This window comes from Perca fluviatilis, chromosome 21 (assembly GCF_010015445.1).
Source record: "Perca fluviatilis chromosome 21, GENO_Pfluv_1.0, whole genome shotgun sequence".
In the NCBI taxonomy this organism is placed as follows: Eukaryota; Metazoa; Chordata; class Actinopteri; order Perciformes; family Percidae; genus Perca; species Perca fluviatilis.
The window spans coordinates 6622592-6650244 of record NC_053132.1 but is presented as its reverse complement, the minus strand read 5'-3'; the positions used below and the strand labels follow the sequence as shown (position 1 = coordinate 6650244).

The window sequence follows — 27653 nt, the reverse complement described above, 5'->3', positions numbered from 1 at the left end:
GTGTGGGGAATCGGTGGGGCTTGTATCGTGGACGCCCCGACAGTTTTGTTGTCATTACTTAGAATTCCTCATGGAGGAGACAGAAACTACGCACTATAGCTTTAATTATTGATTAATTGGTACAGTGAGAAATACACGTTATAATTTCCCACATCGCAAGGTGTCACCTTCAAATGTCTTGTTTTCTCCGACCAACAGAAACACAAAAATATTCAGTTTACTATCATGTACGACAAAGAAAAGCATCAAATCATCACATTTGAGATGCTGGAAGCAGAACAAGTTTGCTTAAAAAAAAAGAACTAAGACGATAATCAAATCAGCTGCCGATTCATTTTCTGTCGATCGACCAATCGTTGCAGCACTAATTATCCTTCATCTGATGCCGTGTTTCTGATGAAGTCCTCTCTCTTTTAGCTGTTTTTGGTCTCTTCCAACTCCTGAGGGAAATATCGGTCTCTTTATCTGCACAAATGCTCCACTTTGTTCACCAGCTGGTCTCTAACTGTGTCTGCTGTTTGCTGCTGAGCAGATAGTGTACGGAGTTTTTTTCTCTGGAAACGACGCTATCTGACGGGTTAGGGTGAACTAAAACAGTAAAGTTGTGGCCGGACAGATAAACAATGAGCTGAAACTCACTTTAAAGCTCAGTGATGCTGAGGGAGGCTGCAGATTCTGGTGATAATTAACTGTAGATTTAAGGTTCTTATCTTTATTGTGCTTCAGTGGAGCATATTCGCAAACCAATTTGTAATACATCACAGCATTCAACCATGAAGATCCCACACAAAAATTGCAAGAATCATGTTAGTAAATTAATAATCAAATAAATCAAATTACCACAATTACCCACTGGCCCCCTTATCTGGGACGCTGTGGCTGTTGCCCGCTTTGCTCAGTTGGTAATCCAGCCCTAACTGTAGCATTAACTTCAGAAGATCAAACACCCATCATAAAATGTTAAGTAAACTGACCGAGAAGGAGGGCATGCTTTTAATAAATGTTTACAATTAATAAACTAACAAATTAGGCCTGTTACTAGCCTGACTGTTCATGTTAATGCAGAGTGTGCGTCGCACATTCAGTCTTTTCTGCAAAAAACTGTGAAATTCTCAAAAATATAAACATATACTGTATATGAGTTGACTGAAGTAGTCTAAAAAAAAAATAATGATAAAATGCATTATAAAATTGATCGTGATGAGAAAAGTTCTTTCTGTTTCTTCACCTGTGCTGGATGCTGACTGGTCTGATGAGACTACAGGTGCTGAGGGTTCCCATGAACCAGTCATGGGCCAACAGAAGGAACGAGAAGAGAGACCAGCAGCATCATCTCCACTCTGCACGTTTCTCAGAGCCGTTTATCCACCGCTGATATTTCTCTCTCGCTCTCTCTCTCTCTCACATGTGTTTTTGTCTGTCGCGTTGCTGTCGTCTCATCACCAGACAGTTAGGTTTTTATTTTTAATATTAGCAAAACCTGGATTCTCTCTGAGCTTCCAGTACGTCCCGTTTGTCAACCACACGTCCCGTCCACAGGAATCTTTGGCTTTTCTGAAGAAGAAGGAAATAATCATTTACAAACTTTCATTTGATACAATTCACGTATTTGCACAGGAACGTGGTGAGAAGACCATGTGGTATCTTCAAAATATCAACAATTTGAAACAAAGAAGAAACTTGCTTGTTTTCAGCTGTATCACCATAAATCAAATGTTTAACATGTATCTGTATGAATGTAAGCATACTGAGTAATATGGAAATGAACTTGCCATAGTACTGTTTATTGATTAACCGTTTCATTCATTTTTCACGCAAAAATGCCAGAAAATGAAGAGTTCCACGTTCTGAATTGTGAGAATTTGCTGCTTTGTTTCATCAATACGTGAATTCAATACTGATATAATAGTTTGGAGGAGTCCCGACACAGAAGCTAAGCAATTTACTGCTGTGGACGGGGGCCAGCAGCTAAATGTAGATCAGCCACTTTAAAAAAAACTGTTTAAGTGAACACTGTTTAGCATATTTTCACCGCTTTACCTTGTCAACAGGGAACTGAAGCCATTATCTCTGCTCTCTTTAAAGCCACCAGACTCCACCAGACAAAAACAGTAATTTTACCTGACAGAACACAGGAGTTGCTGGTCTACCTCCGCCTCCATCGGTTTATTTGTTTGTGTTATCGAGTGACTTTGGTGAATCCAAACTAAGCCTTTAAAACACCAAAGTTACTCGCTTTGTTGTGACAGGGCGTAATTGTTTGTCTGTAACCAGGATTAGAAAATAATTGAACTTACTTGAAAAAACGTGGAACATGCTCTTCCCCCATTTTGGAGAGCTCTTTTCTCCGCTCCCTATGAAACTCCTCTATCTCATCTTTCTTTATGTCTGCTTCATCCACCTTTCCATCCTCCAGCAACCTATTAAAAGCAGAGGAATTTAAAGAATAATTTAACACTAAATCCACTTTTTTGTGTGTACCGTCACTCTATTATTTGTTGGGTTTTTTTCTTTGCATCGTCTCCAGCTCGCCTCACCTTTGGTCTGGGCGCAGACGGCTGTCTGTAGGAGGAAGGAGAGGCTTCAGGTCGGGAGGGAGTTCATTTAGCTCCATGGCGAAGGTGGAGAAGCCATAGTACAGCATATGATCCTTTGGCTGGGGATCTGTGGGGTGACAGAAGCCTCTCCGGTGAGCTGCTGCACAAACGTGACGCCTGGATTTATGCTGATTAGCAGTTTTGGCAACAGGGAATGCTTCCATTTAAACCCTTAGCCTCTAAAGTAGAATCTAAGCAACACATGAAAAACCTTGAGGACACACACGTTAGCAAACATGTCCTCAGTCTTGTTTGCGATGATCACACACTCACTTGGCTTCCAGACACATTTCGGAGTGGGCAGGGTGTCACAGTAGATGCCTTCGTGCCACAGACCTCCGAACCGGTGAATGACACTCCCACTTTGGTCCAGCACCGTGCCCTGCACTTCATTCTTGTTTGTGTCTGAACCCCAATAACGGGACTACAAAAAACGATACAAACGTGACAGTCAAAACCCTAAAATATCCAAACGCAGAAAAGAGAAAAGAGCTGAGTGGTGTAGGAAGTCGTTTCGTTCACCTTGACGAAGGTAATCTTGCAGGTGCAGACGTTGCTGTTGAGGTTACGGATGGTGACCTCTCCGTAATGCTCCAGATAGCGCTGTTGACTGAGGACGTTGTGGATACAGGTCACTACTTTGTTCCACTCATAGTGGTCACCGTACCTGGACAAAACATCAAATGTATCAAGCTAAACTAACAAAGAGAGTTTATCAAGTATGAATGTTTGCTGGTTTTCTTTGTTTCATATCTTTGTAAACTGAATATCTTTCCATTTTGGACTGTTGGTTGAACAAAACGAGCAACAACATTTTTTCCAGTTTTCTGGACAGAATTCTAATCTATTAAGCAAAAAAGTGACGTACAGAAAATAATTATTAGTTAGACGCCTGGTAGCCTAATGGTTAAGGTGCATAACCTTATAAACGCAACGTCTCATGTTTGATTCAAGCCCTGGACGTTTGCTGCATGTCATACCTCTCCTACCCATGTTTTCTGTCTCTCACTATTCTGTCAACTGTCAAATAAAGGCAAATATGCCAACGAAAACCTGATGGGATTTTTTTGGGAAAACCTTAAGTGTGCTTTAGTAATCATGATGCAGTGTTTCCTCTATGTTGATTTTGTAGTGGCGGCCCACCATGGCAAAATTTCTGCCACCACGGTATCAGAAATAGGGCATAATGCACCCCCCATTGGCTGCCGCTCAAATTGCAATTTAACAAGCAGAACTATTAAGAGGTTATTGGGCCCGTCCAGTTTAACTCCACATTCTGTTGTGTTGATGTAGTTTATTGTCAAAACGTTTGCTTTCTTCCGAGTCGACTATTAAACGAACAGCTCCACCACCAGTTCGGACAGACCTGCCCCCACAGCTAAAAAAATCCTAAAGGAAACACTGTGCTGTATACACGGCCAAATGCTGTGGCTCTGGTTTGTCCTCATTGTGTCATTTTAAAACGGGGATATTTATGGAAGTGTTTCATGTCTCATTGATTTCTAATGGAGAGAACCTTCATCGCTTCACATAAAGTATGATGTTCACTCTACGATGGCTAGTGTAATGCCAGGTGTAGACTAGTTTACCTTGGAAGAGTGACATTCACCATTCCTGTTGGCAGAATCTCCAGTGACTTCCCCCAGAATTTATTTTTCCATCGCTGGTCTGTTCAGGAATATAAAGTGTTGTTGAGAATATACTGTACATTATAAGCAGTCCTAACTTTGCTTTGCAAATGCATTTCCAAAGCAAATTTAGAGGATAGAGATACATGTGACTTAGACCACTAAATGAAACACAAATCAAAAATTTGGTTTGATAAAAGAAGAGTCTCACCTTGCCAAAAGGAGAAGTTCTCTGACTGTGCATGGCAGGCAGAGATGGGGGGATGGTGGCAGACCTGGTAAAGTACCAAAAAGTCTGTCAAAATTATAAAACGGATACTTCCAGTACATATGAGTGTGGAAGAAAAAGTAAAAGAGATGTAAAGCTTTGATGTAAAGCTTTATCACTTTCAATTAGAATTTGATCTTTATCAACGAGACTGTTATATATTTTATTATATATATATATATATATATATATATATATATATATATATATATATATATATATATATATATCTGTGCATTTGTCCTAAAAAGAGCACTGCACCGATTTAGCAGCAGAACAGTCTTTTTTATTGCACCCATTCTTCCTTTCCAGTCAAAACCTGGTGCCTTCTTCACCCAAAATGCAACTCTAACTGCAACTTTAACTGCAGACAGTTTAGTCGGACATTAGGGTGTGTTGTGCTCGTCACACCTCCAGATTTTTTTAATTATCAACAGTCAATATTCCTGCCATAGGAAACAGTTTTTGATCACATACTATATTGCTTTACTTAAGAATATGCATCACTGTAAAACTTTGTGTAATCGGCGCAGTTTTTTGAGCTTTGAGATTTATTACATATTGCATCTTGAAATTGCTTTAAAAGATCAAAAAGTAACTGTATAACAGGCCACTTAAATTTCAGCGTGCCTACCTAAAATCATGTTTTTAGAAGCTGTATTGCTAAGATACTGTTCAAGAAATTGCTTTGTCGAGGACTGACATTTAATTACTTTTCACTTAATTGCTATCTCATTAAAATAAATGATTTGTGTTCATTTTTGATAGCATGATTAGTTACCACCATTTCATTAAAGCAATAAATCACTCAATGTTGATTCGTGCAGCCCTGTGTGGCTGAGCTGCTCAATTACACAAATGAATGATCCATCTTAATTTACCAGGAGGGGATTCAATTATAACTCCCCATCATCTTTTCCCAATCGTAGAAGTAAGTCAGTTTGGTCCCCTGTAGTAGCCACTCAGAGCTCTTAAAGATATTCCTGAATAAAATATCACATATAATGTCCTGTTTGTGAGATACCTGCTCACTGATGAGGCGGAAGCCCCGGTCCTCTCTGATGCACTCGTAGGTCTCTCCCAGCACCGGATTAAAGGGCTTGTAGCGGTTTCTGAATGTCACAGGGGAGTAACTAGAGATAGCGAAGGCAGCAATGTAAACCTGTAAGAGATCAAATACAAGAGTGTGTTGTTCTAACTCAATCCAGAGACAATCGGGAGGATGAGGGTGGGAAAAGACATTGTTGTTGTTATGTATCCCTGATTGTTATTGTATGTTTACTTAAAAAACAAATATACAGTATATGACAAAATCACTTCATTGCACATGTAACTGCCTGTTGCTGGATGATTCTGTGTGCAGCCACAAGACAACAAGCTGCCATTTTCCTGCCTTAACTTGGGCAGTTTACAAAAAGTAAAGACAGGTGCACTGCAAAATTCCTGGACTGCAGTCTGTTTCTAGGAAACATTATCAACTGCTTAGCCGGTGCAGATTTATCAGGGTTGCTACAACGTCATTAACAACACTCTGACTCAGTCATATTACATAAATGTGTGTGAATAATCTTACCATCCTCTGGTAGGGGTCCGATGTGTTGCTGGCGATATCCAGCAGCTCACTGTACTCCAGCTCTTCACACAGCCTCTGCAGCAGGTTAACGGGTTCATTGAGAGCAGCAGGCATGGACACTCGAGCCAAGTCTTTACCTGAGGAAAAACACAGCACATAAGGAAACTGCTGTTTCAAAAATAACGTCTGTGTAACAGCAGAGTGGTGTGACTTGCCTATGTTATTGTAGAGGATAGCCATGAGGCCCACGTGGCTGTTGTCAGGACAGTGAGCAGGCAGTGTCGTTCGCCGGCCGGTGCTCTTGGGAACAAAGCTGTTAGGAGTCTTGGAAATGCTAGCACGGTATTTCCGGGTGGCCGACGCTGTAATGTTGGTGAAAGAAAGAAATATTAATCAAAGCAAAAGGGCAGTTTGTTATTTCTATTCAGGAAACAACAAGAACAATAGTCTGCAGCCATGCTAGCAGCTCTGTGAGGTTGTATTTAGGCACAGAAGGGCTTTGAGCTGGGGCGGCCTCTAGCTCACTCAGTAAGAGCGTGCGCCCCATGGGTCCTGCAGCGGCCCGGGTTCGAATCCGCCCTGTGGCCCAAATCAAATAAAGGAAAAAAAGTCCTTTGAGCTAAATGCTAGCAGGCTGCTGTTTAGCAGGTATGTTTAAAATGTTCACCATCTGAGTTTAGTGTGTTAGCATGCTAATATTAGTGCTAAACAAAGTGCAGCTGAGGCTGATGTAAATGTTAGTTTTGCAGGTGTTTAGTTATAATCAAATTAGTGGACAAACAGAAATTTTGACCTGATGATGGCGCTAGAAAACAAAATTAAGCGACAACCAAAGTTATTACAACTCATACCCTGAGGAATATGAATGTCCAAATGAACCCCCCACACACACTCCATCCCCTAGTAGCAGAGAGAGTGCAGGGGCAGAGGAGTTGTTTTGTTGAATATAATTGTGTAGTCTGTCTGACTCATTGATCCTTTATCTGACTGAGATTTGTGCAAGTCAGAATCTACGGTCCCGACCATGGCTCTGAAATATTAGTAGCCTAACTGTGTAATGACAAATCCATGGCGCTGTCCGTTGTGCTGAAGTAGCAGATGGATATGCAATTGCGACTTTTCCCGCCCTTCTGTTAGTTTCGTCTTGGATCTATAATACTCTCTAAAATATTTAGCCAAAAAAATAATCTAATAATTTAAAGTAAATAAAATAAATAAATGAATCGCCTAGCACTTAAAACACAATGGCATATCGGGAATTGTCTTAATGCAGAAATTAAAATAGTTTATTTAAAGTTTCTTCATGAGGTTTAAAGTTTCCAGGGGGGAAATATCACAGTTCTTACCATAAAAACGTATTTTTTAAACTAATTTCTGTTTCCTTTCTGTTTGCGTACTGATGCAACTAGTAGTCAGATTAGATGAAACTAATTACAATAATTGTATTGCATGGATGAAGGTCCTACATGTACCCACCATGTCCTTCCTCTGGCTCAGAGTTGGTGGTGCTTCCATCACTTAGTCCTGACTCATCAGACACCTCAGAGGAACTACCACAAAGGATGTCACTGGCGTCAAAATACTCTGCAGCTGAATCTGCTACTGAAGGAGGCCCGTGGGATGAATGCCTCGCTGCTGCAGGCTGTCGACGGAGGAAAGAGAATGAGGAGCAAAGAAAAACAGCCATCGAAGCCCAGAAAGGAATATGTCCCAGAGAATTCAGATTTCAGATGACAGGTTCAACGTGAATCGTACCTCAGCAGTTTTAGACTGGTGGATGTTGTTAGTTTCCCAGACTTCCTGCAGCTTCTGCCTCTCCTGGGACAGAGTTTCATGCACTGTCTTCAGCGAAGCAAGCACTGAAGAGGAATAACAACAGAAGTAGTTTCAGGGGAAATTTGGATGCATATTCATTTCAGATTTCTTTCAATATGGGCGTTTGTAACATTTTACCTTTTGCATAATCATCTCTGTGGGCTCTCTGATCTTGTCTTGGATTTTGCTCATCTACCTATAATACTACCATTTAGGAACCCTGTCTACCTGTCTACCTGTGTGCATGTTTCTGTTTTTCTGACCTCGTAGCGATATGGCGCAAATGTCCTGCTGGATTTTCTTGCCCTCGGGCGATGTGGCAGTAGGAGGGGACAGCTGTGAGTAGACGTAGTCTGGGATAGAGGGGACTGATGCACCGAGGTGAGGCGAGCTGCCCAGGTGACTGGAGGACAGCTATGAAGGTGAACAGAGGAGAATGGAAGATGGTTGATTCAATGGTTCACTTAACAATGTCCCTTGTTATCTGACAATTTGGGTGTAAAGGTGCAGTAACTTCCTGGAGTCTTGATGTCATCAGGTAATAAAAACTCCTCCCCGTAAAACCACTCATTTTATTATTTTTTTTAGACTTCTGTTTTTGTACGGATATAATGTGTAAATTTGTTCACTTTAGAGGCGCTGGTAGACAGATTTTGTAACAATTGAACAGAGATTAACAGGTTAGCTGTTACAAACATGAGAATGGTATAAATCCTCTCATCTAACTCTTGACAATGAAGCTAAAAATCATATTTCACATAAAAAAAATATATTTTGTCAAACACAGGAGTGACTAATTTAAAGCTATAGTGCATAGTTTCTGTCACCCCCATGAGGAATTCTAAGTAATGACAACAAAACTGGCGGCACATCCACATGATACAAGCCTTACGTGACCGCTCACGCCCCCCCCACCCCCTCCACACAGTTGCTAGTAGCCAAGGAGGACACGGAGGATTAAAAGAAACATGATGGACTCTTCAGAAGAGGTAATTATCTTCTCTCGAGCTTCTGCGCAGGAAAGTCGCCAGACGCCACAATCTTCTAAACATAGCCATACTGAGAAATACAGAGAGAGTTGTGTGGAGCTGATAGTCTTAATTGGCTTTGTAGCAACTCATTTGGCGATGGCTTGAATGTAACGGACGTTTATTAATATCAACAGCTTTAATTGTACCTATAAACTGTTTTGAGGCCTATTGGATTTCTGGTACAGTTTTTATTTTTTTATTGTTGTTGCATTGTGTTGTGTAATAATCATCCTGGTGAAATCAATTAAATTGACCAAAATGGATTACAGTCATCATTAATGGTAATTAGTTACACCTTTGCCTTCCCTGCAAAACCAATGTTGTACGGTGAAGATACATCAATATCATAATAGTCATCTAATCAAGGACTTATTTACATTTGGAACATCAGGTTAACTACTTGTTTTAATGGCTTAAACCTGGACCTCTAGTACCACGGCCCTAAGGTACAGAATTTTATGATTAAATCAGGTCCTGTTTGTTTGGTAAGAAAGGAAACTGCTGTACTCTGACTAGCTGGCAGGATAGACAACCAAAAGCACTCTGGTTTCTAAAGAACAGGATTGAAAACTACTGATCTAGAATATAAACAAAACGCAGGCTTACTTGATAGATCTATTCATTTACTCACTCTACAAATCCAATTTAAATTGTCATGCTCTGTTCCGTGGGAAAAACAAGATACTCCGGGGTATATAAAATATGTTTTGGAGGTTGAATTAGACTATTACAAATATACCAGGCTAAAGCACACAGAAACGTTATTCAGTGCAATTAAAACAAAACACGTTTAACATTTTAATCCTTTGTGTCCATTATTTATGCAGTCACAATTCATTTTCAGGATGCTACAACTAACGTGTAAAGGGGAAAACATAAAATAATTTTTATCAATCAAGTTGTCTCTGCCCATTGCCAACTCACCGATTTAGTAATCCCACGAATAGGCTTTGGATTAGAAAAAAAGGCCCAAAAATGTTACAGGAGGGTTGGGATGTCAAATACTTAAGAGTCTTTACTCGATATTCAGAACATTAAAATAATAGAAACAACTATTTGCTTTTATAAAGAAATAGTGGCGTAATGGCGTCCTGAGCAGAGAATGAAGTCACACTCCCTCTGTTTGTGTTGTAATCTGAGTTTCTCTGTTCTTAGTTTTGATGGCCGGTGCATGTGAGTGCCTTGTGAGTGCCTTGTGCATCGGTACCTGTCGTTGAGGGTCGTAACAAAGTGTCAGTATTTGACGAGTTGGGGAACTGTCTGTGAGAGTCGTGTGGAGGCAATCCCAGCCCATTTTGTTTTTCATGAATATCGAGTACAGACCCTTTAAACCCAATATGTTCTAAAATAAGTTACCAGTAAAAAGACTATTTATAGTTTCAATTAAAAAGTATTTCAAATCAACTTAAAACATTGATATTAAATGATATCACGTCAATGTACAAATCAATGTAAAACAGTGCCCATCATGTCTTTTGGTCTACATACTAATTGAGAGTAAATTACAGACCTTTCTTACCATTCCCAGGGATAATGTGCGAGAGTGGCTCCACATCTTCCCTGACCTCGACTTCTTCGGCTTCTCAAGCGAGATATTCTGGATCAGAACATTTATAAATCATTTTAATTTCATGTGATGCTGCCCAGAAAGAAGCTGCTCCAAACTGAACAGAACTCTACCTGTATGCTGATGATGCGCTTCAGGTCTCCATTAGTGAAAGCCTGGCCCCCCTCCAACATCTGCAGCTTCTGGATTAAGCGGTTTAGCTCAGTAAGGTCCAAATGACAACGGTTCAGCTCTGGAAGAAAACATAAGTGGTATATTTATTTATTGAGTTTCTGTCACTAATTAATCAGGTAAGATTTGTGTGGTCATGATCACATTTTACAGTGAAAAATATTCCACAGAGACAGCTGTGTAAGAGCTTTTAAATGTTGAGAATGATTAATGATATTCTTTGATTCTGGTTGACAGAGTAAAACCTGATATATATATACATATATATATATATATATATATATAAATCAATGCAGCAATTTATCAGATTTCGCACAGCTTCCTTTGGAGACACAAAAGGCTTTTCAGCTCCCCCTTAAATAACTTTGATATTTTTCAAAGCCTATACAGACTTTATATGAAATGTGTTTCTATATGAGACTTTTTAATTGGTTTGTGAATGTTGTTTCTTTTTATTTGGGAATATATGACACATACCTTGAACACAGGAGTCTGGGTTGTGACTTTGCTGCAGCCAGGCCGACACTTTTCTGTTCACAGCGTTGTTATCTGAGGGCAGCACTCCTGCTGGTGCTCCAGCTGAATCCACCATGCCTGCAGAGCTCTGGTAACATAAATACAGAGGGAAGAGGACACAGGAGTTAATCTGAGTCACTTGTAAAGATTGTCGTGTGTTACGTTTGACTTTATTGCTTATTTGATAATCACCAAATCTCCATTTATCTGAGCTTGTCCGGCTGCACTGCCATGGGACAAAGTCCGGAGGAAGCTGCTGTGAACATGAGTAGCCTCATGCTTCTTGTACAGGCGGTGGGCTTGTAGCTTGGTTACCCAAATGTAGAAGAGTTCATGGCTCTTTGCCTTAGAGATAAAAGAAAAGTCAAAGATATGTCTTTTTAATCTGAAGGCACACTCTTTGTTTGTTTGAAAAATAACTGTTTACCTTTATGTGATAGAGAATGTCCCCTGCATCCAAGTCAATCTGATTTGACTTCTTGTTTATCGACATTACTGCGTGGCTGACATCTAAAGAGCCCTGGAATCTTCCCCTGGACACCTTCAGTGGACAAAAGGTATGTTTAAGTGTTTAAATCTAGTTGATGAAATATCCTATGGAAAAAATAACGTAATGTTTACTTACATCTTGTTGATTTTTGGAGTAACGCAAGTTCCCTGCTTCCAAGACAAAGTATCGCTGATAAAGAGATTAAACATCATATTTTTAAAAACTTTATTGATAAAGTCAACATGTTGGCATACAAGATGTGGACGTTTTTCTCACCTTGTGCCAACCTTTCAGTGGCCACTTCCTCCTCTTGAGGAGATATCCTTCACAGATACCCGGGGTGGTCATGTCGGGAGGGTTATCGCCTCCTGCGTGCATTTCTACCTGAAGGTCGTCAATCACTTCCCAGTCTTTGATAATCTATAGACAGCATGAACGGGAAACACACTTTAATTTTAAGGTTAATTGGCGATGTTATTCTTCTTTTTTAGTAATTGTTTTGACATTTTACCAAAGCACAACAGCAAAACACAACAAATTGTGTAAAGTGACACAATACATACATACATACATACATACATAAATACTACTATGGCAATAGCATAAGTTTTTTTAGTAATCTATGATTTTTGCTGAATGTTGAATGTCTAAAAATGTGATTATATGACATTTGTAAACTGGTATTCTTTATTTTTAGACTATTTTAAAAAAGTTTGAATTCTGGGTCTGGTTTAAACTAACTTTCTGATGTCTTGTAAGGCCACAGAGGAATAGATGTATGCATGACACAATGATGAAGATGGTGTTAATTTTACTGTGGCATTTACTGCCTGTAAAATAAATAGACAAAGCATCTAGCTCACTAATCTCAGTGGTTTCATGCAAAATAACAAACTATAATTCAGAATGAAAACAGAACATTTAAAACTGCAACGAAATCATGACTGATACAAAGCAATGACTTCCCTTTTAAAAAGAACAATAATATACAGTACAGGCCAAAAGTTTGGACACACCTTCACATTCAATGCGTTTCCTTTTTATTTTCATGACTATTTACATTGTTGATTCTCACTGAAGGCATCAAAACTATGAATGAACACATATGGAATTATGTACTTAACAAAAAAGTGTGAAATAACTGAAAACATGTCTTATATTTTAGATTCTTCAAAGTAGCCACCCTTTGCTTTTTTATTAATAAGGGAACAAATTCCACTAATTAACCCTAACAAAGCACACCTGTGAAGTGAAAACCATTTCAGGTGACTACCTCATGAAGCTCATTGAGAGAACACCAAGGGTTTGCAAAGTTATCAAAAAAAGCAAAGGGTGGCTACTTTGAAGAATCTAAAATATAAGACATGTTTTCAGTTATTTCACACTTTTTTGTTAAGTACATAATTCCATATGTGTTCATTCATAGTTGTGATGCCTTCAGTGAGAATATACAATGTAAATAGTCATGAAAATAAAGAAACACATTGAATGAGTAGGTGTGTCCAAACTTTTGGCCTGTACTGTACATTGGCCTATAATCCTCTTATTCAGGTGAACTATGACTCACCTGTCTGGAGTGGCGGGATGACACAGTGCTACTGCTGCGAGAGCGGGATGGCTTCCACGTTGGTGAAGACTTCTCCAGGCCGCTCGCCAGCGACTGGCTGCGGTTGAGTGAAGATCCGTATGATTCCATTTCAAAGCGCGGACCTCAGACTCCCCTCCCTGTTGTGATCAGCTGGTTGTTGAGAGATATATGAGAGATATATTCCATTATTAATATTACATCTCTAGACGGTATTACAACAAATAAGAACACACATGAAAGCAGCTTTCCAGATTCCTTTTTCAAGAATATAGAAAGAGAAATGTTAAGACTTCTGATGTTTTTCATGCTGAACTTATATCAAAGAAACTTATCAGCACATCTCTCTGGTAAACACAACATTTAAAGTGGTGATTTTGCATGATTCTTTGTGGAGAAACTCAGTTTGACAGATATGTAGAATAAATCAACTAATTGATTAGTCAACAAAATCATGAGTGTCAGTCGACTAAGAATTTCTTTGGTTGAGGACAGCCCTAGTGCGACATCCATGTGCCCCCAATTTGTTGTGATACGTGAACACTATGCTACAAGACAAGACACCAACTGTACATGTGCTGGAAAACCAAAACGGACGCTGTATTTGAAGAGAGGCTTTGTAAAGAGATCAGTCCCTACCCACATCTCTACAATTCATTTTAAAAAAAGGCAAGTTTTGGGAAAAGAAGAAAGTGCATGTGCGGAATACGTCTTCCTGTAGACACCATTCTACTGCGCATGTGTGGAATGCGTCCTCCAGAAAGTAGCATAAACCAAACTACTACACGTCCGTGGTGCCTGCAGCTGCCCGTAAATTCCACATGCAATTTGTTTTATTATTTTGTAAGGGAGTCGGCTCTTACTTTAAAGCAGGGATCTTTAACAGGGGGTCCGCGACCCCTAGGGGGTCCTCAGAGTCAATGCAGGGGGGCCTCCATATAATTGTTAATTTTGGAAAGTTTTTTTCTAAAAAGTCTTAACATGAATCCAACACATTATTAGCAAATATAAATCCCCACTGCTTACTGGTCTAGGTGGTCACTAAGGCCGTAAACAGATACAGTTAATCCTAAGGATTCACTTGCAGTGAGCATACTTCAACTAGTATTCTATGCAAAAGAGGTATGTACTATAGAGGCTTTAGGCCACCCTACATGTTATTGTAGGCCCAGTTTATTATGCAACTTCATTTTATACAATATTTCTAGTAGGGGGTCCCTGCTCCCTCTCACTTTCAGTTGAGGGGTCCTTGGCTTAAAAAACATTGAAGACCCCTGCTTTAAAGTCTTACTTTAATCAAAAGGTGTACATGTTAAGCTTGATATTGTCCTTCATAAAGATGTAATGACCCTCGAGGACGAGACAGCTCCGCAAACATGAAACCAAAGTGAAAGCGTCAAACAGGCTCAACAGAACAGGAGACGAGTTGAGACTCTCTGTAATCCAGTTACCTAAAGACATCCTGGATCCTCATCTCACTCTGGATATTAAAGTCACCGGCACTGAGCATTTCACTGAACAGACAACTAAATATTCGTCACAAATTCAGACAATTGACATTAACATTTTATACAACATATTTCTACATGAATATGGCTTAATAGTAGTTTGTTTACAGATTATTGTGCATGACCAACTCAAACTTTAAAGTCTAAAGTCGAAAAGTAAGCAAATAAAGAGAATTAGTTTCAGCAGCCATGATTTTCCTTTGAACTATACTTGAGGTAAAAACAGGAACAGGCTCTGAAGATGTAGAGTCATTCTTGTGGTTACTTTGTCACAGAATAATCTGTTAATCTTGAGTTTTTGAACATGGGTGGGGTGGTTAAAGAATACATAAACACCTTACAACATGCTCCAAACTGACACAATTGCCCTGCGTGACATACTGTGTTTTGAAGGTTATAATGTTCATTTTTAAAAACATATTTTGGTGGTGCTGTAGTGCAACATAATGGCATTCTTGTTATTTTGAGTCCTGTTAGAGAAATTGCTCACCGTGAAATATTTGGGATGTAAATATCATTATTTTCATGCCAAAATGTTGATTAGTTTAGTAATTTCGGCTCTTGTTTACAAAACTGAAGGAACATCCTGACACAGGATACTGTATGTTTGCACAAGCCGGTCTAACACACTGTACAGTATGTGACATGGCGGCCAATACCAGCTGCAAGGAGAGGATTACTAACCTTGCTTAATTGGTTTTTCATGGGTTGTTTATAGCCACTCGGACATGGAGGAACATGAGGCAAAGAGCACTGACACAACATGGAAACTGCAAATGTGCAGACCACAATCACAGCAGGACAACAGTTGTAAAAATTGTAACCTTGTCCATTGGATTGTTATCAAAGTACTTTTAAATTACCTGTTTACATGAATGTGAAATAATAACAGTAAGCGAAACACGTTTACGGACATAAAAATATGCAGTGCAATTCTAGAATAGAATAAATACAGTGCAGTATTTTGATGTCACATATTTGTTTTTACAAAGAAAACTTCCTCAGAAAGGCAACGTGTTTGTGAGACAGTGACCATTTTGTTTGCCTGGAGAAAACTGGAGATTTGTCTTTTAGGCTTCCCTACAGGCATTTGCAACATTTTATGTGTGCAATTTTTTTTATTCACTCAAGTAAGGAAATTACTTTTTTTTTAGGTTTAGGTTTTATTATTCTGTCATCTGAATTTAAACATCACAGAACACTGTATTTTTAACAGCATCAGTCTGCAGAAGTGAGAATCAATGAGTCTGTGAGAATAAAGGCCATCTCAATGGAACCTAAATGAATGGGGCGTTACTTCCAAACTGATATCCCTCTAAATCGGGGCAGAAGCAGCTCGGCTTGTTATGTAAGGGCAGAGGATGAGTAACTGACCTCAGTGATGACAGCATGTGGTGGAAACCGGATGAAAGGATTTGCAGGTTTCTGAGCTTGCTTACTCAAGAAGAAACACAAAGAATATTCTACAAGTTAAAAAAAATGGTTTTGATCTCACTGGATGGTCGAGAGTACAAAGTATAATTTTAGATTAGAAGCTTTTGACAAAAAAAAAGATCTATGTAACTCAGTTTTGCAAAACTTCTATTTAAAATATAAAAATCTGTTATCTACAGTACAAGTCTGATAGTTACATGTAGTCGATGTTGAGCACTTAAAGCAATCTTACTCCAAATAATTTGAGTCAACTTTTAAAATGCAATAAAGCATTTAAAGGGCTGTTCAAAAACAATCAAACTAGACAAATGATTTGTGGTCAGAATCCTATGCTTCCTCATGTTTGACCCAGAAGAGAGCAGATATGAGATCATGAGCTCAAATGAGAGCCAAAAAACAACAAGTCAACCGAGGCGAAGGAAGGATGGGGTTAAAATGCAGAGATTATGACAGCTATAATCTTGTTTTTTGGAATACAAACTGCAGCCAATAAACGATCACTTGAGAATAAAACATTTGTAAATGAGTGTGGAAATGTCTCAACCTTACTACATGCAGTACAACCATTTTAAATAGTCTAAGTGAGGATTCATTTAAATTACAAGGACGCAGTTTGTAATCCAAAATCAGAGGTGAGACGAGACATTCTAACAGAGGGAAGAACATTGTCTCCCAACAGCTGTAAAAGTGTGTGCTTGTTGGCAGAGTAAGGAGAGGATATGTCACTTATTTAAAAAGACTACTGACTAAGAAGCAAATCATGAAGCAGCTACAATGATATGTTTTAGTAAAAATGGTGCAGTATGAGCAGCCAGTCTGACTGTGTATGTTACTAATTAAACAACATTACACAAGTCCTTTAGGGTCCATGAACTATTCAGAACTGCTCTCAGAAACTCTTATCTAAAGACCATTAAGACGTCACTGTCCCAGCACACAGAGAAGAGGAACGTTGGACTATTTCAACCAAACGTTTAGTTGTATTTTATCAATATGAGCACGATGCATTCAAGGCAGAGAACCCGGTTTATTACATGTAATATCTAAATTATATTAAATATGCTGCTGGTTTGGTTCGGCTATAGTCTATATTAGGAGTCTTACCTGAAATTCACCTCCGACTCTCATCATCTGTTGCGATCGTCTGCGCCCGATACATCCAACAGGTGTCTCATTGGGTGTTGGAGAAACTGCGGGAAATCAATATTTAGAAGAAGAAAAAACGTTTTCCATCTAAAACAGTTAGAAAACATTGAAACTACATGTTAAATGCACAGATAATCACCAACTCTGATCACATAATCTCACCGGCCGTCTCCCTCTCTACGAGCTCCCTCAAATCAAAGGAGAGCTGTGCGTCGCAGGCTGCGCGCGCCGTGCGCAATGCGTCCTGGGCATTATCCGCATTAGCTGGAATTACACAGCTACTAGCAGGGATGTAGTGGAGGGTAGCCTAAATCTAGACAACCTCCACTCACTCTGCACACCTAGGTTACTCTGTTTTAAAGCAAAGGGTGGGATCTTAAATATGGCCTTAACATACTAGAAGTGGCTTGATTTAGAAAATAATGGTATTTTAAGGGAAAAGTATGGTTTTATGTGCGTTAATAATTATCTGAAAAACATCAATATTTGTTGATATGGGTTCATATTTGTCGATCAATCAGTGCAGGTTACAATTTGACCTTTATTTACCATGATACCAATAGCTTGTAAATGGTGCCACATCTGCAGCTCACATAATTTGTGATAAATATCAAAATAAAATCAATTAGTTTTGATCCATCCTTTACTTTTTACTGAATCAAAATGTTTTAAAAGGAGGTTTAAGTTTAGACATCACCTGTTTTGCAGAGGAGAGTGGAGTGTTGAAGCGAGCGCCTCAGCAATGTCCGTCTCCCTCAGAAAGGCGGGCCGTAATAGACTAACTGACCCAGATTAACATGCTGTAATCTGCAGATTAACCTATCAAGATCTGTGACCACTTGTGTTTATTTTGGCTGGAGTGTTTTTTTATGATGCCACTTTAGATGAATTCTGCCACTGCAGCTACTTTGGGCAAGACTTTCATTTAACTCAAGATAACAATTCAAAAACAAATGACACTGAGCAGTAGAATGTGTTGAAATAGTTTATTTAAATGTGACAATATAATTAAATAAAGGAATTGCTTGGGCAACACCATGCAAAACTTCCATTGAGAAGTTGAAGTGCACAAACACTCGTCTGCAGTCTTCTTCATTCACAGCAGCCACAGTGCTCCTATAGGTGGACGCACATTGTATGATTTAGTCGAATTTGAAAGCCAATTCAAGTGCTCCAGTCAAGTTATTAAGATTGAGTAAACCACCAACTTCTTCTTTTGCAGACTAATCTTAAAGGTTTGCCTGGAACTTTGGTGCTAAATCATAATACATCTTAAAGTATGCATCCGACCCAACAGTCCCTCGTCCTTCCATGCAGCTGGAAATCTGCACGGCAACAGTCCGAGTAATTTCTGAAGCTTTACGTGGCCTCCGCTGCTTTAGGACCGCCCTGTGTGCTGTCCTCCGAGCTCTGCTGTTTGACGTACTGCTGGAGGAGGGCGGACAGGTGGGCCGGGTGGCGCTGCAGCATGGAGGCTGTGTGGGAGGTCAGCATCGTCAGCCCGCTGACTAGTTCGCCCTGGACAACAGCCACTGACGGCAGTTTGGAGTAGCTCACCACCCCCTGGGCAGTCAGCAACGTGTTGTCTATACAGGCTCCTGTTGAGAGGTGAGCAATGCAGTGATTGATGAGCTGTAGTTAAATAATCACATTCTTAAGTTTTTAGTGAAACACAATCCATGTGTATAATTGTGTGTTAATCTTCCTCTAATGAAGTAGTCTATATCCACAAAGTTCCACTTCCGGGACTGGTGAGGGGCTGCCGGAAATTTCGCCAGATGTCCCTCTTTTTAGGCCAGATGTCCGCTACCTTCCTCTTTCTTTGTGTTGTAATTTTAAACTCCGTAGAATTTCTGAGGACTATGGTTAACTGCTCCTCAGATCTCTGCAGGGTAAATCCAGACAGCTAGCTAGACTATCTGTCCTATCTGAGTTTTCTGTTGCACGACTAAAACAACCTTTGAACAAACACGTTCCACCAAAACAAGTTCCTTCCAGAGGCTATTTTGCAGCGGCACCGTCATTATGTCCGGCGCTTAGCACTGCCCAAGACCATTGTGATTGGTTTAATGAAATGCCAATAAACCAGAGCACGTTTTTCTCCCATCCCGGAAATCTGTGTGGACTAGCTAGACCTTCCTCCGCAGCGCTGTGGAGGAAGGTCTGGCAATGAAACAATTAGTAAATTAACTGATTGACCTTTTAAAAATATTTCATTAATTATTGAAGACATCCCAAAGATAACTTACCAAACATTTGTTGGCTGCAGCTTCTCAAAAGTGAGGATTCTAAATTTTGGGACTTTCCGAGTTGTTGTTTAACAATGTGAATTTGGTCTCTAGCAGTGTTGTCACGACAGTGGGACTTCAAACTTTGATACAATACTTTGAAAATATTGATAATTGATATAATTTTCGATACCACAGGGATAATATATGGGCTTGCTTGTATCCTTTGCTAGAAATGCTAATTATTTCCAAACAGCACTCCTGCTGTTTTTTTTGTCAACCAACACCAGTTGCGGAAACTCTGCACCTGCCATCTTTAATGAGATAACTGCATTATATCATAAAACAAATTTCAACAAAAAGATAATCAATTCTTCAAGTTACTGTTACTTTTAAAAGCCTTAATAGTTACATCTTTTAAACTGAATGTACACACACCTTTAGGGTATGATAAAAAGTTCCCATTTGTTATTACTTTGTTAAGAAATTGTCTTGGGCAGAAAATACAAAATCAGGATCAACACCCAAATCAAACAAGGCATTTCTTGAACCACATCTCTGTGCAAATCCATTTGTAACCTCCTGAGGCATCATATCACACTTGGGCCATCTTTGTCTGTAGCAAACATTATAAAATGATTCATCTGCATCACAACGTTCCTCCTTGCATTCAGACACGGACAATAAACATACCCAGGAGCGTCATCTGTGGGCTGGCCCTCAGAGTCGACAGCATCTCCTTCGCTTTGGGCTCTTTACTAACAAACATAACTGTAGGACCGATGAACAGAGGAGCCATGTTGGAGTAAATGCTGTCTTTCAGGAACGACCGCACCACCTGAAAAAAAGCATGATTAAAGAATGGAATAACCTTCAATGAAAACTAAAATCACAGGGGTTTAAGGCTGTGGAGCATGTTTCATGTTTAAAAGGGACACAAATGAGAGCTCAGTGGTGGTGGATAAACATGAAAGGGGGAGAGAGATGGGGGATGACACGCAGCAAAGGGCAGAAGGTCGGATTCGAACCCTGCGCCGCTGCAGGACTCAGCCAACATGGGGCGAACGCTCTTACTGGGTGAGCTAGAGGCCGATTTCTTTCTTCCAAAATCAAATAAAAATGGAAACCTGAGACCTTTGTCACGTTATTCCTCACGTCTCTCTCTCCCCCCTAATTCCCTATAATTTCTCTACAGCCTGTTATCTAATTAAAATTATAATTGTGTGTTAATCTTCCTCTAATGAACTAGTATATATCCAAAAAATAGTCCTAAAACATTTGTATGGTTACCTGGTTGGGGAAGAACTTGACAGTGATGCCATGTTTGTTGAGTCTGTGCTTGAGAATCATCATGTCTTCAGCGTTACTGGCACTGTTCTGGACCACAGCGATCATCTTAGAGTCCTGGAACACGTTATTTAAATTCCTCTTCATGACTAACATAAGAGGGTTGTCCTGGTGGAATAAAAGAGAAGATTTTGTCTCACAGTGGAGCTACGAACTCCTTTTAATCTATTACACTGTGTATACTGTTCCAATGAGCGCTTGAGGTTTGGGGACAATGGTGATGTTTTAAGCTACAGATATCATTTGAAATGTTTCTATATTAATGCCAATGTGATACCTGAGTTTCTGTATCCATACCAACGCAACCTTTTTTACTTTTGTGATACCATAGTTTTAGGAATAAAAATGTGTTTTTCCTAAATAAAAACTTTTAAAGAAGCCAAACTTCACAAGCAGCTGCACATATACGTGTGTGTGTGTGTGTATATATATATATATGTGTATGTATATATATATATATATATATATATATATATATATATATATATATATATATATATATATATATATATGATCAGTGAAGTGTAGCAGTAAAATGAGAAAGTTTGTGACAAGTCAAGCCAAAACCAAGCACCACCCACTGGCCAGAGCAAACTCATTTTACAGCTCAACAGTACACTAAAATATGTTTCTGAAAACATTTGAGGTGAGAAAAGGGCAATGCAGTAACAGAATCTTGACTCATATTTGATCAGTGCTGCCTAGTTTTACAGACTGATCAGAGTTTACGCGCAGTGATTCACACTGCGAAGGCAGAACAGATTATTTGATTCATGTAGTACAGTCAGGATATAGTGACAGTTTAAACAAATAGGACAAAAATGTCCATGGCATGTGCTTACTATTGAGGGAAATTGTTGGGTCTTTGTAAATTATAGAGTGTGGTCTAGACCTACTTCATCTGTAAAGTGTCTTGAAATAACTGCTGTTATGATATGACGCTATAAATGAAATTGAATTGAACTGCTTTTGGAATAAATTGTTTTGTTTTCACAGTGTACACAATATATGCACAAGATAGAAATTCACCAACTCATTAACAGTGTTATATATTGGCTCTTGCCCCATTCATGTCCGTCAGAGAAAGGACGCGAAGGGGAAGAATGTTTACCTCCTGGACGTGTTTGGTTTGGGATGGATAGGCTCCTGGAGGAATGACCCGTGTGGGAGGAATGTACTTTGTGACAGCCATGAGCTTCTGTTTGAGGATGTGCATCGGTCTCCTGTGGCGAGTCACGGCCTTGGAGCCGTGCCGAACGCTCTGTGTCAGGGGAAGCCATCCTGAAACACACAAAGTCTGTTAAACATTTGCTGAGGCTGTTATGCTAACACTGGCTAACCGTACACCTTTAGCTCGTCTGGTACGCCGTTTGACTGAAGCGTAGCTAACACTGCTAATTTTAGATAGTTCTAGAAAAACAGGCCACCATGTACTAACTCGTTACAGACAGATAGCTAAAGCTAGAAATGCAGTATTGACTCAACATTACCCTGTTTCGGTAATAATTTTACACACAAGGTCGCCGCCATCTTTAGGAGGAAATCGTATTCTAGGAAGTGACGACAGCACAAATGATGCATTCCATGTCATGTCGGAGGAAAGAGAATCAAAACAGAAAGATTGTGGAAATCAATCCTAAATCAATCCAAATTGTTTCGGCTGTACTTGAATACACTGTTGGGTAATTTATTTATATACAAACAACATAATCTTTTTATAAATTATGTTTTGTATGTAAACAATCTTAAGTAACTAAATCTGTCAGACAAATTTAGTGAAGTAAAAAGTACAATATTTACCTTTGAGATATAGCGGAGTAGAAAAAGCCGCTCGGTTGCTCCTATAACAGATATAACATGAATGCAGCACAACGCATCGATTTGTAGTTTTATCTTCGATGTCATCGCTTTTCGGTTTTTGTGTTTAAATAATATCTGCTGTCCATACAATTTCATGTATATTCCTAATTAAATAATGCATTATGAAAATATGATTTTAAAATCATGTTAACGCATACATTTTGGTCCGGTTACAAAACACTTAATGTTTTACGTAAAGGAGGATGCGCTGTTACGTCAGCGTCAGTTTGACAAGCATGAGGCGCATACTCAGTGCGAATTTATTGGGGCAGATCAGTTTATTTGGTAGAAATCCTCCGTCTCATACCTCTGTGACAGCGGGTCAACAACGCGTCTGTGCACTGAGTTTCTGCAGGAAATCATCGAGTGACCGCACAAACATGGACCTGAGTGATATGAGGAAGAAGTACAAGGGAGATGAAGAGGTGAGTGGCATTGAAAAGACTGGAGTTACCTGTGTTTGGGTGAAATACACTGATTCATATAACTATCCACTGTCCGGTCTGTGTAACTACAAGGTTATCATGATGTGAGGTGTGCAAATACTATATGTGCTGTGTTTAATGTGTGATAGCCTACAGCAGGTATGTTTTCATTTTTGACTTTTTGCTCGTACAACCTAGGCCTAAAAAAATGCTCCCTGGATCAGTCATTCGAATACACTGACATTGGTTGGCTCAACCATTCAAAGCCTACATCAGGTTGTGTCTGTTTTCAGAAGTATTTAGATAATTTACGTTAGTACAAGTAGCCTACCAATACCACACTGTGAATATATAAGTAAGGGAAAGGTCATGAACTCAAAACCTTACTTAATTAAAAGTATGTATCAGCAAAATGAATGAACTTAAAGTATAACATGTAAAAGTAGCCTATGTAATGTGCAGTAAAATGTTCCCTGTCAGTGTTTTCCTATTATATCTTAATATTTCTGCTGCATTAATGTGTATGTAGCCCTGTTTTCAGCTTTGTGACGATGCCTTTTCCATCTGATCCAAGAGGCTTTTTAAATACTTTATTTAGCTTAAAAAGTAGGAGAAGTTTCTCGACAAACATTTAACATCATCATATGTGGAGATACATGGTTTTCACTGGGCAGGAAGGGAAAGACAAACAGTCATCTGAAAAGTAACTAAAGCTGTTGGACAAATGTAGTGGAGTAGAAAGTACAATATTTGCATCTGAGATGTAGTGGAGTAAGTAGACAGTTCCAAAAAGGGAAATACTCAAGTGAAGTACAAGCACCTCAAATTTGAGTTTGTCAGTGCATTGATATATGATTGATTTGCAGTGCTTTGAGGAGAGCCAGCTTGTATCTCTGGACCCAATCAAACAATTTGGGAACTGGTTCGATCAAGCCACAAAGTGCCATGAAATCGGAGAGGCAAATGCTATGTGCATCGCCACAGCCACCAAGTAGGTACCACCGCCTCCTGGAAATACATTTATTTTCAGTTTTTCACAAATGTCTAATGTCAACCTTTTCCTGTCTGTATAGAGATGGACGTCCGTCTGCTCGTATGGTCCTTCTGAAAGGTTACAGCAACGAGGGTTTCCGTTTCTTTACAAACTACGAGAGCAGAAAGGGTTCTGAGCTGGTAAGTTGGTGCTGTCTGACAATGCAATCGTCCAGGTTCTTTGGGACCTTTTGGGACCTTAAAATCCACAAAAAAGGTGACTTTCAAACCATTTTTTTTTTTAAAGCTGATACTGTTTGTTCATGGGATTTACAGTCCTCACTGTCTGAATTCCTGGTGGATCAGTTGTACATTTTATTTAAATAATGTAATGTTGCTTTGAGCAAAGTCTCAACAATCACGTCAGGATGCCCAACACAGTAGAGCTGAAACCATTACTGGAATAATCGATTTAAGTCATTTTATCTCAGAAAAAAAAGCTGCATATTTTCTGATTCCAGCTTCTCCAATATGATGATTTGCTGCTTTTTTTCAGTTTTTTCTTTTAATTGTACATTTAATATGTTGGGTTTGCTCTGTTGGTTGGAACAAACACGGAATTTGAAGACAACTCTCTGATCTATTCTTTGTCCACAGGAGAGCAATCCATATGCATGTCTGGTCTTCCACTGGGAACCCCTTAACAGACAGGTCAGCATCTTACTTGTGCTCATCAAATTCTGCCTTATTGATAATGTTTTAATAGATTATCCCACAATAAATGTTTATACATTAAAATTGTGATGTGCAGATTCGCATTGAGGGTACTGTAGAGCGAATCCCCTTCCAGAGCTCCAGTGACTACTTCCACTCCCGACCAAAGAGCAGCCAGATCGGGGCGGTCGTGAGCCGACAAAGCACTCCAGTTCCTAACAGAGATGTAAGAACACAAACTATACTGTGTTATTGTGTAGGTAAATACGTAAATGTTAATGGCTCAATTTTCACGGTGTCATTTCTTTTTAGTATCTAAGGCAGAAAAATGCAGAACTGGAGGAGAAGTACAAAGACACAGATGTGCCTATGCCTGACTACTGGTAAAGATTACTTTTCGTTCTTTACATTAAATCAAGCTATAAAATGTTTAAATCATGGAAAAGGTGAAGACACTTTGGTACATTTGTCTTGCAAGATTCCATAAGTCACATTAAAAGCAACAGTGCGACATTATAGTAAATGCACATGTTCACTTGCTTGCAGAGAGTTAGATGAAAATATTTTACATATGAGAGTTACAGCCAGCAGTGAAATAGCTCCGTTTAGCTTGGCATAAAGACTGGAAGGTGTTTTGGTGTTTTTTGCCCCAACGTCGCCTTCCAGGCAGCGCAGCAATGGTTATGTTTAGGGTTAAGGTTAGGGTTAGCTGTCTGGAAGGCGACGTTGTTGGCAAAAAACACCATCGAGTTGGAAATGGCTAGCCTGGCTCTGGCCAACCTACCAGCACCTCTAGAGGTCACTCAAGGAAAATTGCTGTTTTACAGGAAGTTAAGGCTTTTCTTCATATTCTAACTGCCCTCTGTTACCAGGGGCGGCTACATGGTCAAGCCTTACCTGATGGAGTTCTGGCAGGGTCAAACCAACAGACTTCACGACCGCATCGTCTTCACCAGGCCGAAGGACGGAGAGTCTGGGCTGGGGGAGTTTCAGCACGCTGCAGAGGGAGGCTGGGTGTACCAGCGCCTGTCCCCATGAGAAACACCTCAGCAGACACGGGAAAAAAAACTCCCCATCTTTACCTCACTGGAAGTAACCACTCATCTCTCGGTACTGATGGAAACCATTCAATGTTGATTAAATAGGTGCTGCTGTAAGTAGGATTTATTAACAAGCCAAACGTCATTGTATCGCCTTGTCTTTGTTGATGTCAGTTTATATTTTAACAGTGGTGTGAAACAACCTGACTGCACTGTACAACTTTACATTTTCCACATTTTATGAAATGAAAAGAGGCTATGTGGTTTACAGAAAGAGAGCAAACTCCACCAAGTTCTATCAAATAATGATTGACAGTAACGTTGGTTATTCTGCAGTGTTGTTTGTTAACCTTTTGGATGTGAATCTGTACTTGTCTGATGCAACTTTCTGTGGTCCATTTTACACTTTACAGGTCTGTACTTTCCAAGAAAGTTTAGTAAAACTATAATAACTTTGTGATAGTTACAGGGAAAATGGAGAGAAAGTTCTGAGACAGTTGTTTGAGTTTGCTTGGTTGTGTTGAGTTTATAAGCAGGTCTTGATTCCTATGGAAATTGGTTAATTTAGACCCAAATAAATACAATTCCAACAAAAACGGAATTTTATAAACTCTGTAAAGGAAGAATTTCATTGTAAAGGTGTGCCTAATAAAGGGGCCACTGAGTGAATTTAATCTGTATTTGTTATTGGAAACTTAATTTTTGTTAAATCGTACGTTTGACTGTCGACAAAGTTCGCTTGATGGTGTTTTAAGCCCCCAACGTCGACTTCAAGGCAGCGCTGCGACCGTTTACTTCAAGGCACTTAATCCTAACCATAACCATTGCCTAGTAATCCTAGTGCCTTCCACGACGTTGGGAGCTTAAAACACCAAACACCACAACAAAGTTCCAATATTTGAATATGTAGCTGACCTGCTGAGCCCCTACTTCGGGTTATGTTAACATTTGATTTTAATCAATCAATTGGGGGAGTATTGAACAACTGTCTCTGTTTTCGTTATAATAGTACTAGATTACAAACCAGGAACCTTCTTATAAATTTACAGGCATCTTAATGTCTTTGTAGAAAATAAGAGGGAAATATAGGTCCCATAAAATAGTGTGACTGAATTATTCTGACTTTAACTCATGAATTGATTGTGTCAGTCATCGAGTGGGTCTTACTGCCTTTTAACAATGAGATTAAAAGAGCTGATGATTTGAATTGTGCCAATTTACTGCCATGTGCATTATGTATGTCTTGTGTCATTTGAGAATAGTGTTGTTGGGTTATTGTTCACTGAGGGAAGAAAAATTAAAAATAAGTAAATAAACAGTGAAAAAGAGCCAGTAATAAAGTGTAATTTGTAACTGAGGACTAAGTGTATGTTTGTCCAGCAGATGTCAGCAGCAGCAAACTTCAACAAAACAGAATAAAACTCATGGACTCAAAAGACAAAGTAAACATAAGCACTACCAGCTGATTAGTGGATTTGTAACATTATTAACTGTATTGAATCAGTCTTTGAACTGGTGTAAGGATTGACATATAACGTATATATATATATATATATACGTTATATGTCAATACTTACACCATATATATATATATATATATATATATATATATATAGAAGCACGGCACTGTATATCAAATGTCAGTGTCTGCTAACTATCACCATGCCAACAAAACAAACAGGTGCAAAAACAGACTTGTCTGTAACCTGAAACCAAGATTAGCACGTGGAGTCGCTTA

General features: G+C 39.3%; 3 protein-coding genes across 5 annotated transcripts; 1 reads left to right on the top strand and 2 right to left on the bottom strand.

Moving 5' to 3' along the window:
* Positions 1-454: 454 nt before the first annotated feature.
* osbpl7 (oxysterol binding protein-like 7) lies at positions 455-17948 on the bottom strand. Of its 3 annotated transcripts, XM_039787780.1 has the most exons (24): positions 17492-17948; positions 17288-17373; positions 13224-13394; positions 11933-12076; positions 11792-11845; positions 11594-11707; positions 11359-11511; positions 11128-11254; positions 10593-10711; positions 10423-10509; positions 9837-9860; positions 8145-8295; positions 7822-7925; positions 7543-7708; positions 6282-6428; positions 6067-6203; positions 5518-5655; positions 4437-4500; positions 4187-4265; positions 3120-3264; positions 2871-3021; positions 2538-2664; positions 2298-2420; positions 455-1554 (listed from the first exon to the last, which is right to left on the bottom strand). In XM_039787780.1, the coding sequence occupies exons 3-24, from the start codon at positions 13350-13352 to the stop codon at positions 1440-1442; spliced, it is 2598 nt and encodes an 865-aa protein (XP_039643714.1). In that variant the 5' UTR covers positions 13353-13394; positions 17288-17373; positions 17492-17948; the 3' UTR covers positions 455-1439. The 3 variants fall into 3 exon arrangements, with proteins under 3 accessions (XP_039643714.1, XP_039643715.1, XP_039643716.1); XM_039787781.1 differs by lacking the exon at positions 9837-9860; XM_039787782.1 differs by lacking the exon at positions 9837-9860 and having other exon boundaries at positions 10432-10509.
* A 353-nt stretch (positions 17949-18301) lies between these two features.
* mrpl10 (mitochondrial ribosomal protein L10) lies at positions 18302-22527 on the bottom strand. Its single transcript, XM_039787783.1, has 5 exons — positions 22395-22527; positions 22016-22185; positions 20848-21012; positions 20251-20395; positions 18302-18927 (listed from the first exon to the last, which is right to left on the bottom strand). The coding sequence occupies exons 1-5, from the start codon at positions 22483-22485 to the stop codon at positions 18689-18691; spliced, it is 810 nt and encodes a 269-aa protein (XP_039643717.1). The 5' UTR covers positions 22486-22527; the 3' UTR covers positions 18302-18688.
* Positions 22528-22952: 425 nt separating this feature from the next.
* On the top strand, positions 22953-27273 carry pnpo (pyridoxamine 5'-phosphate oxidase). Its single transcript, XM_039789372.1, has 7 exons — positions 22953-23189; positions 24056-24180; positions 24263-24362; positions 24819-24872; positions 24973-25101; positions 25188-25258; positions 25748-27273. The coding sequence occupies exons 1-7, from the start codon at positions 22968-22970 to the stop codon at positions 25911-25913; spliced, it is 867 nt and encodes a 288-aa protein (XP_039645306.1). The 5' UTR covers positions 22953-22967; the 3' UTR covers positions 25914-27273.
* Positions 27274-27653: the final 380 nt, after the last annotated feature.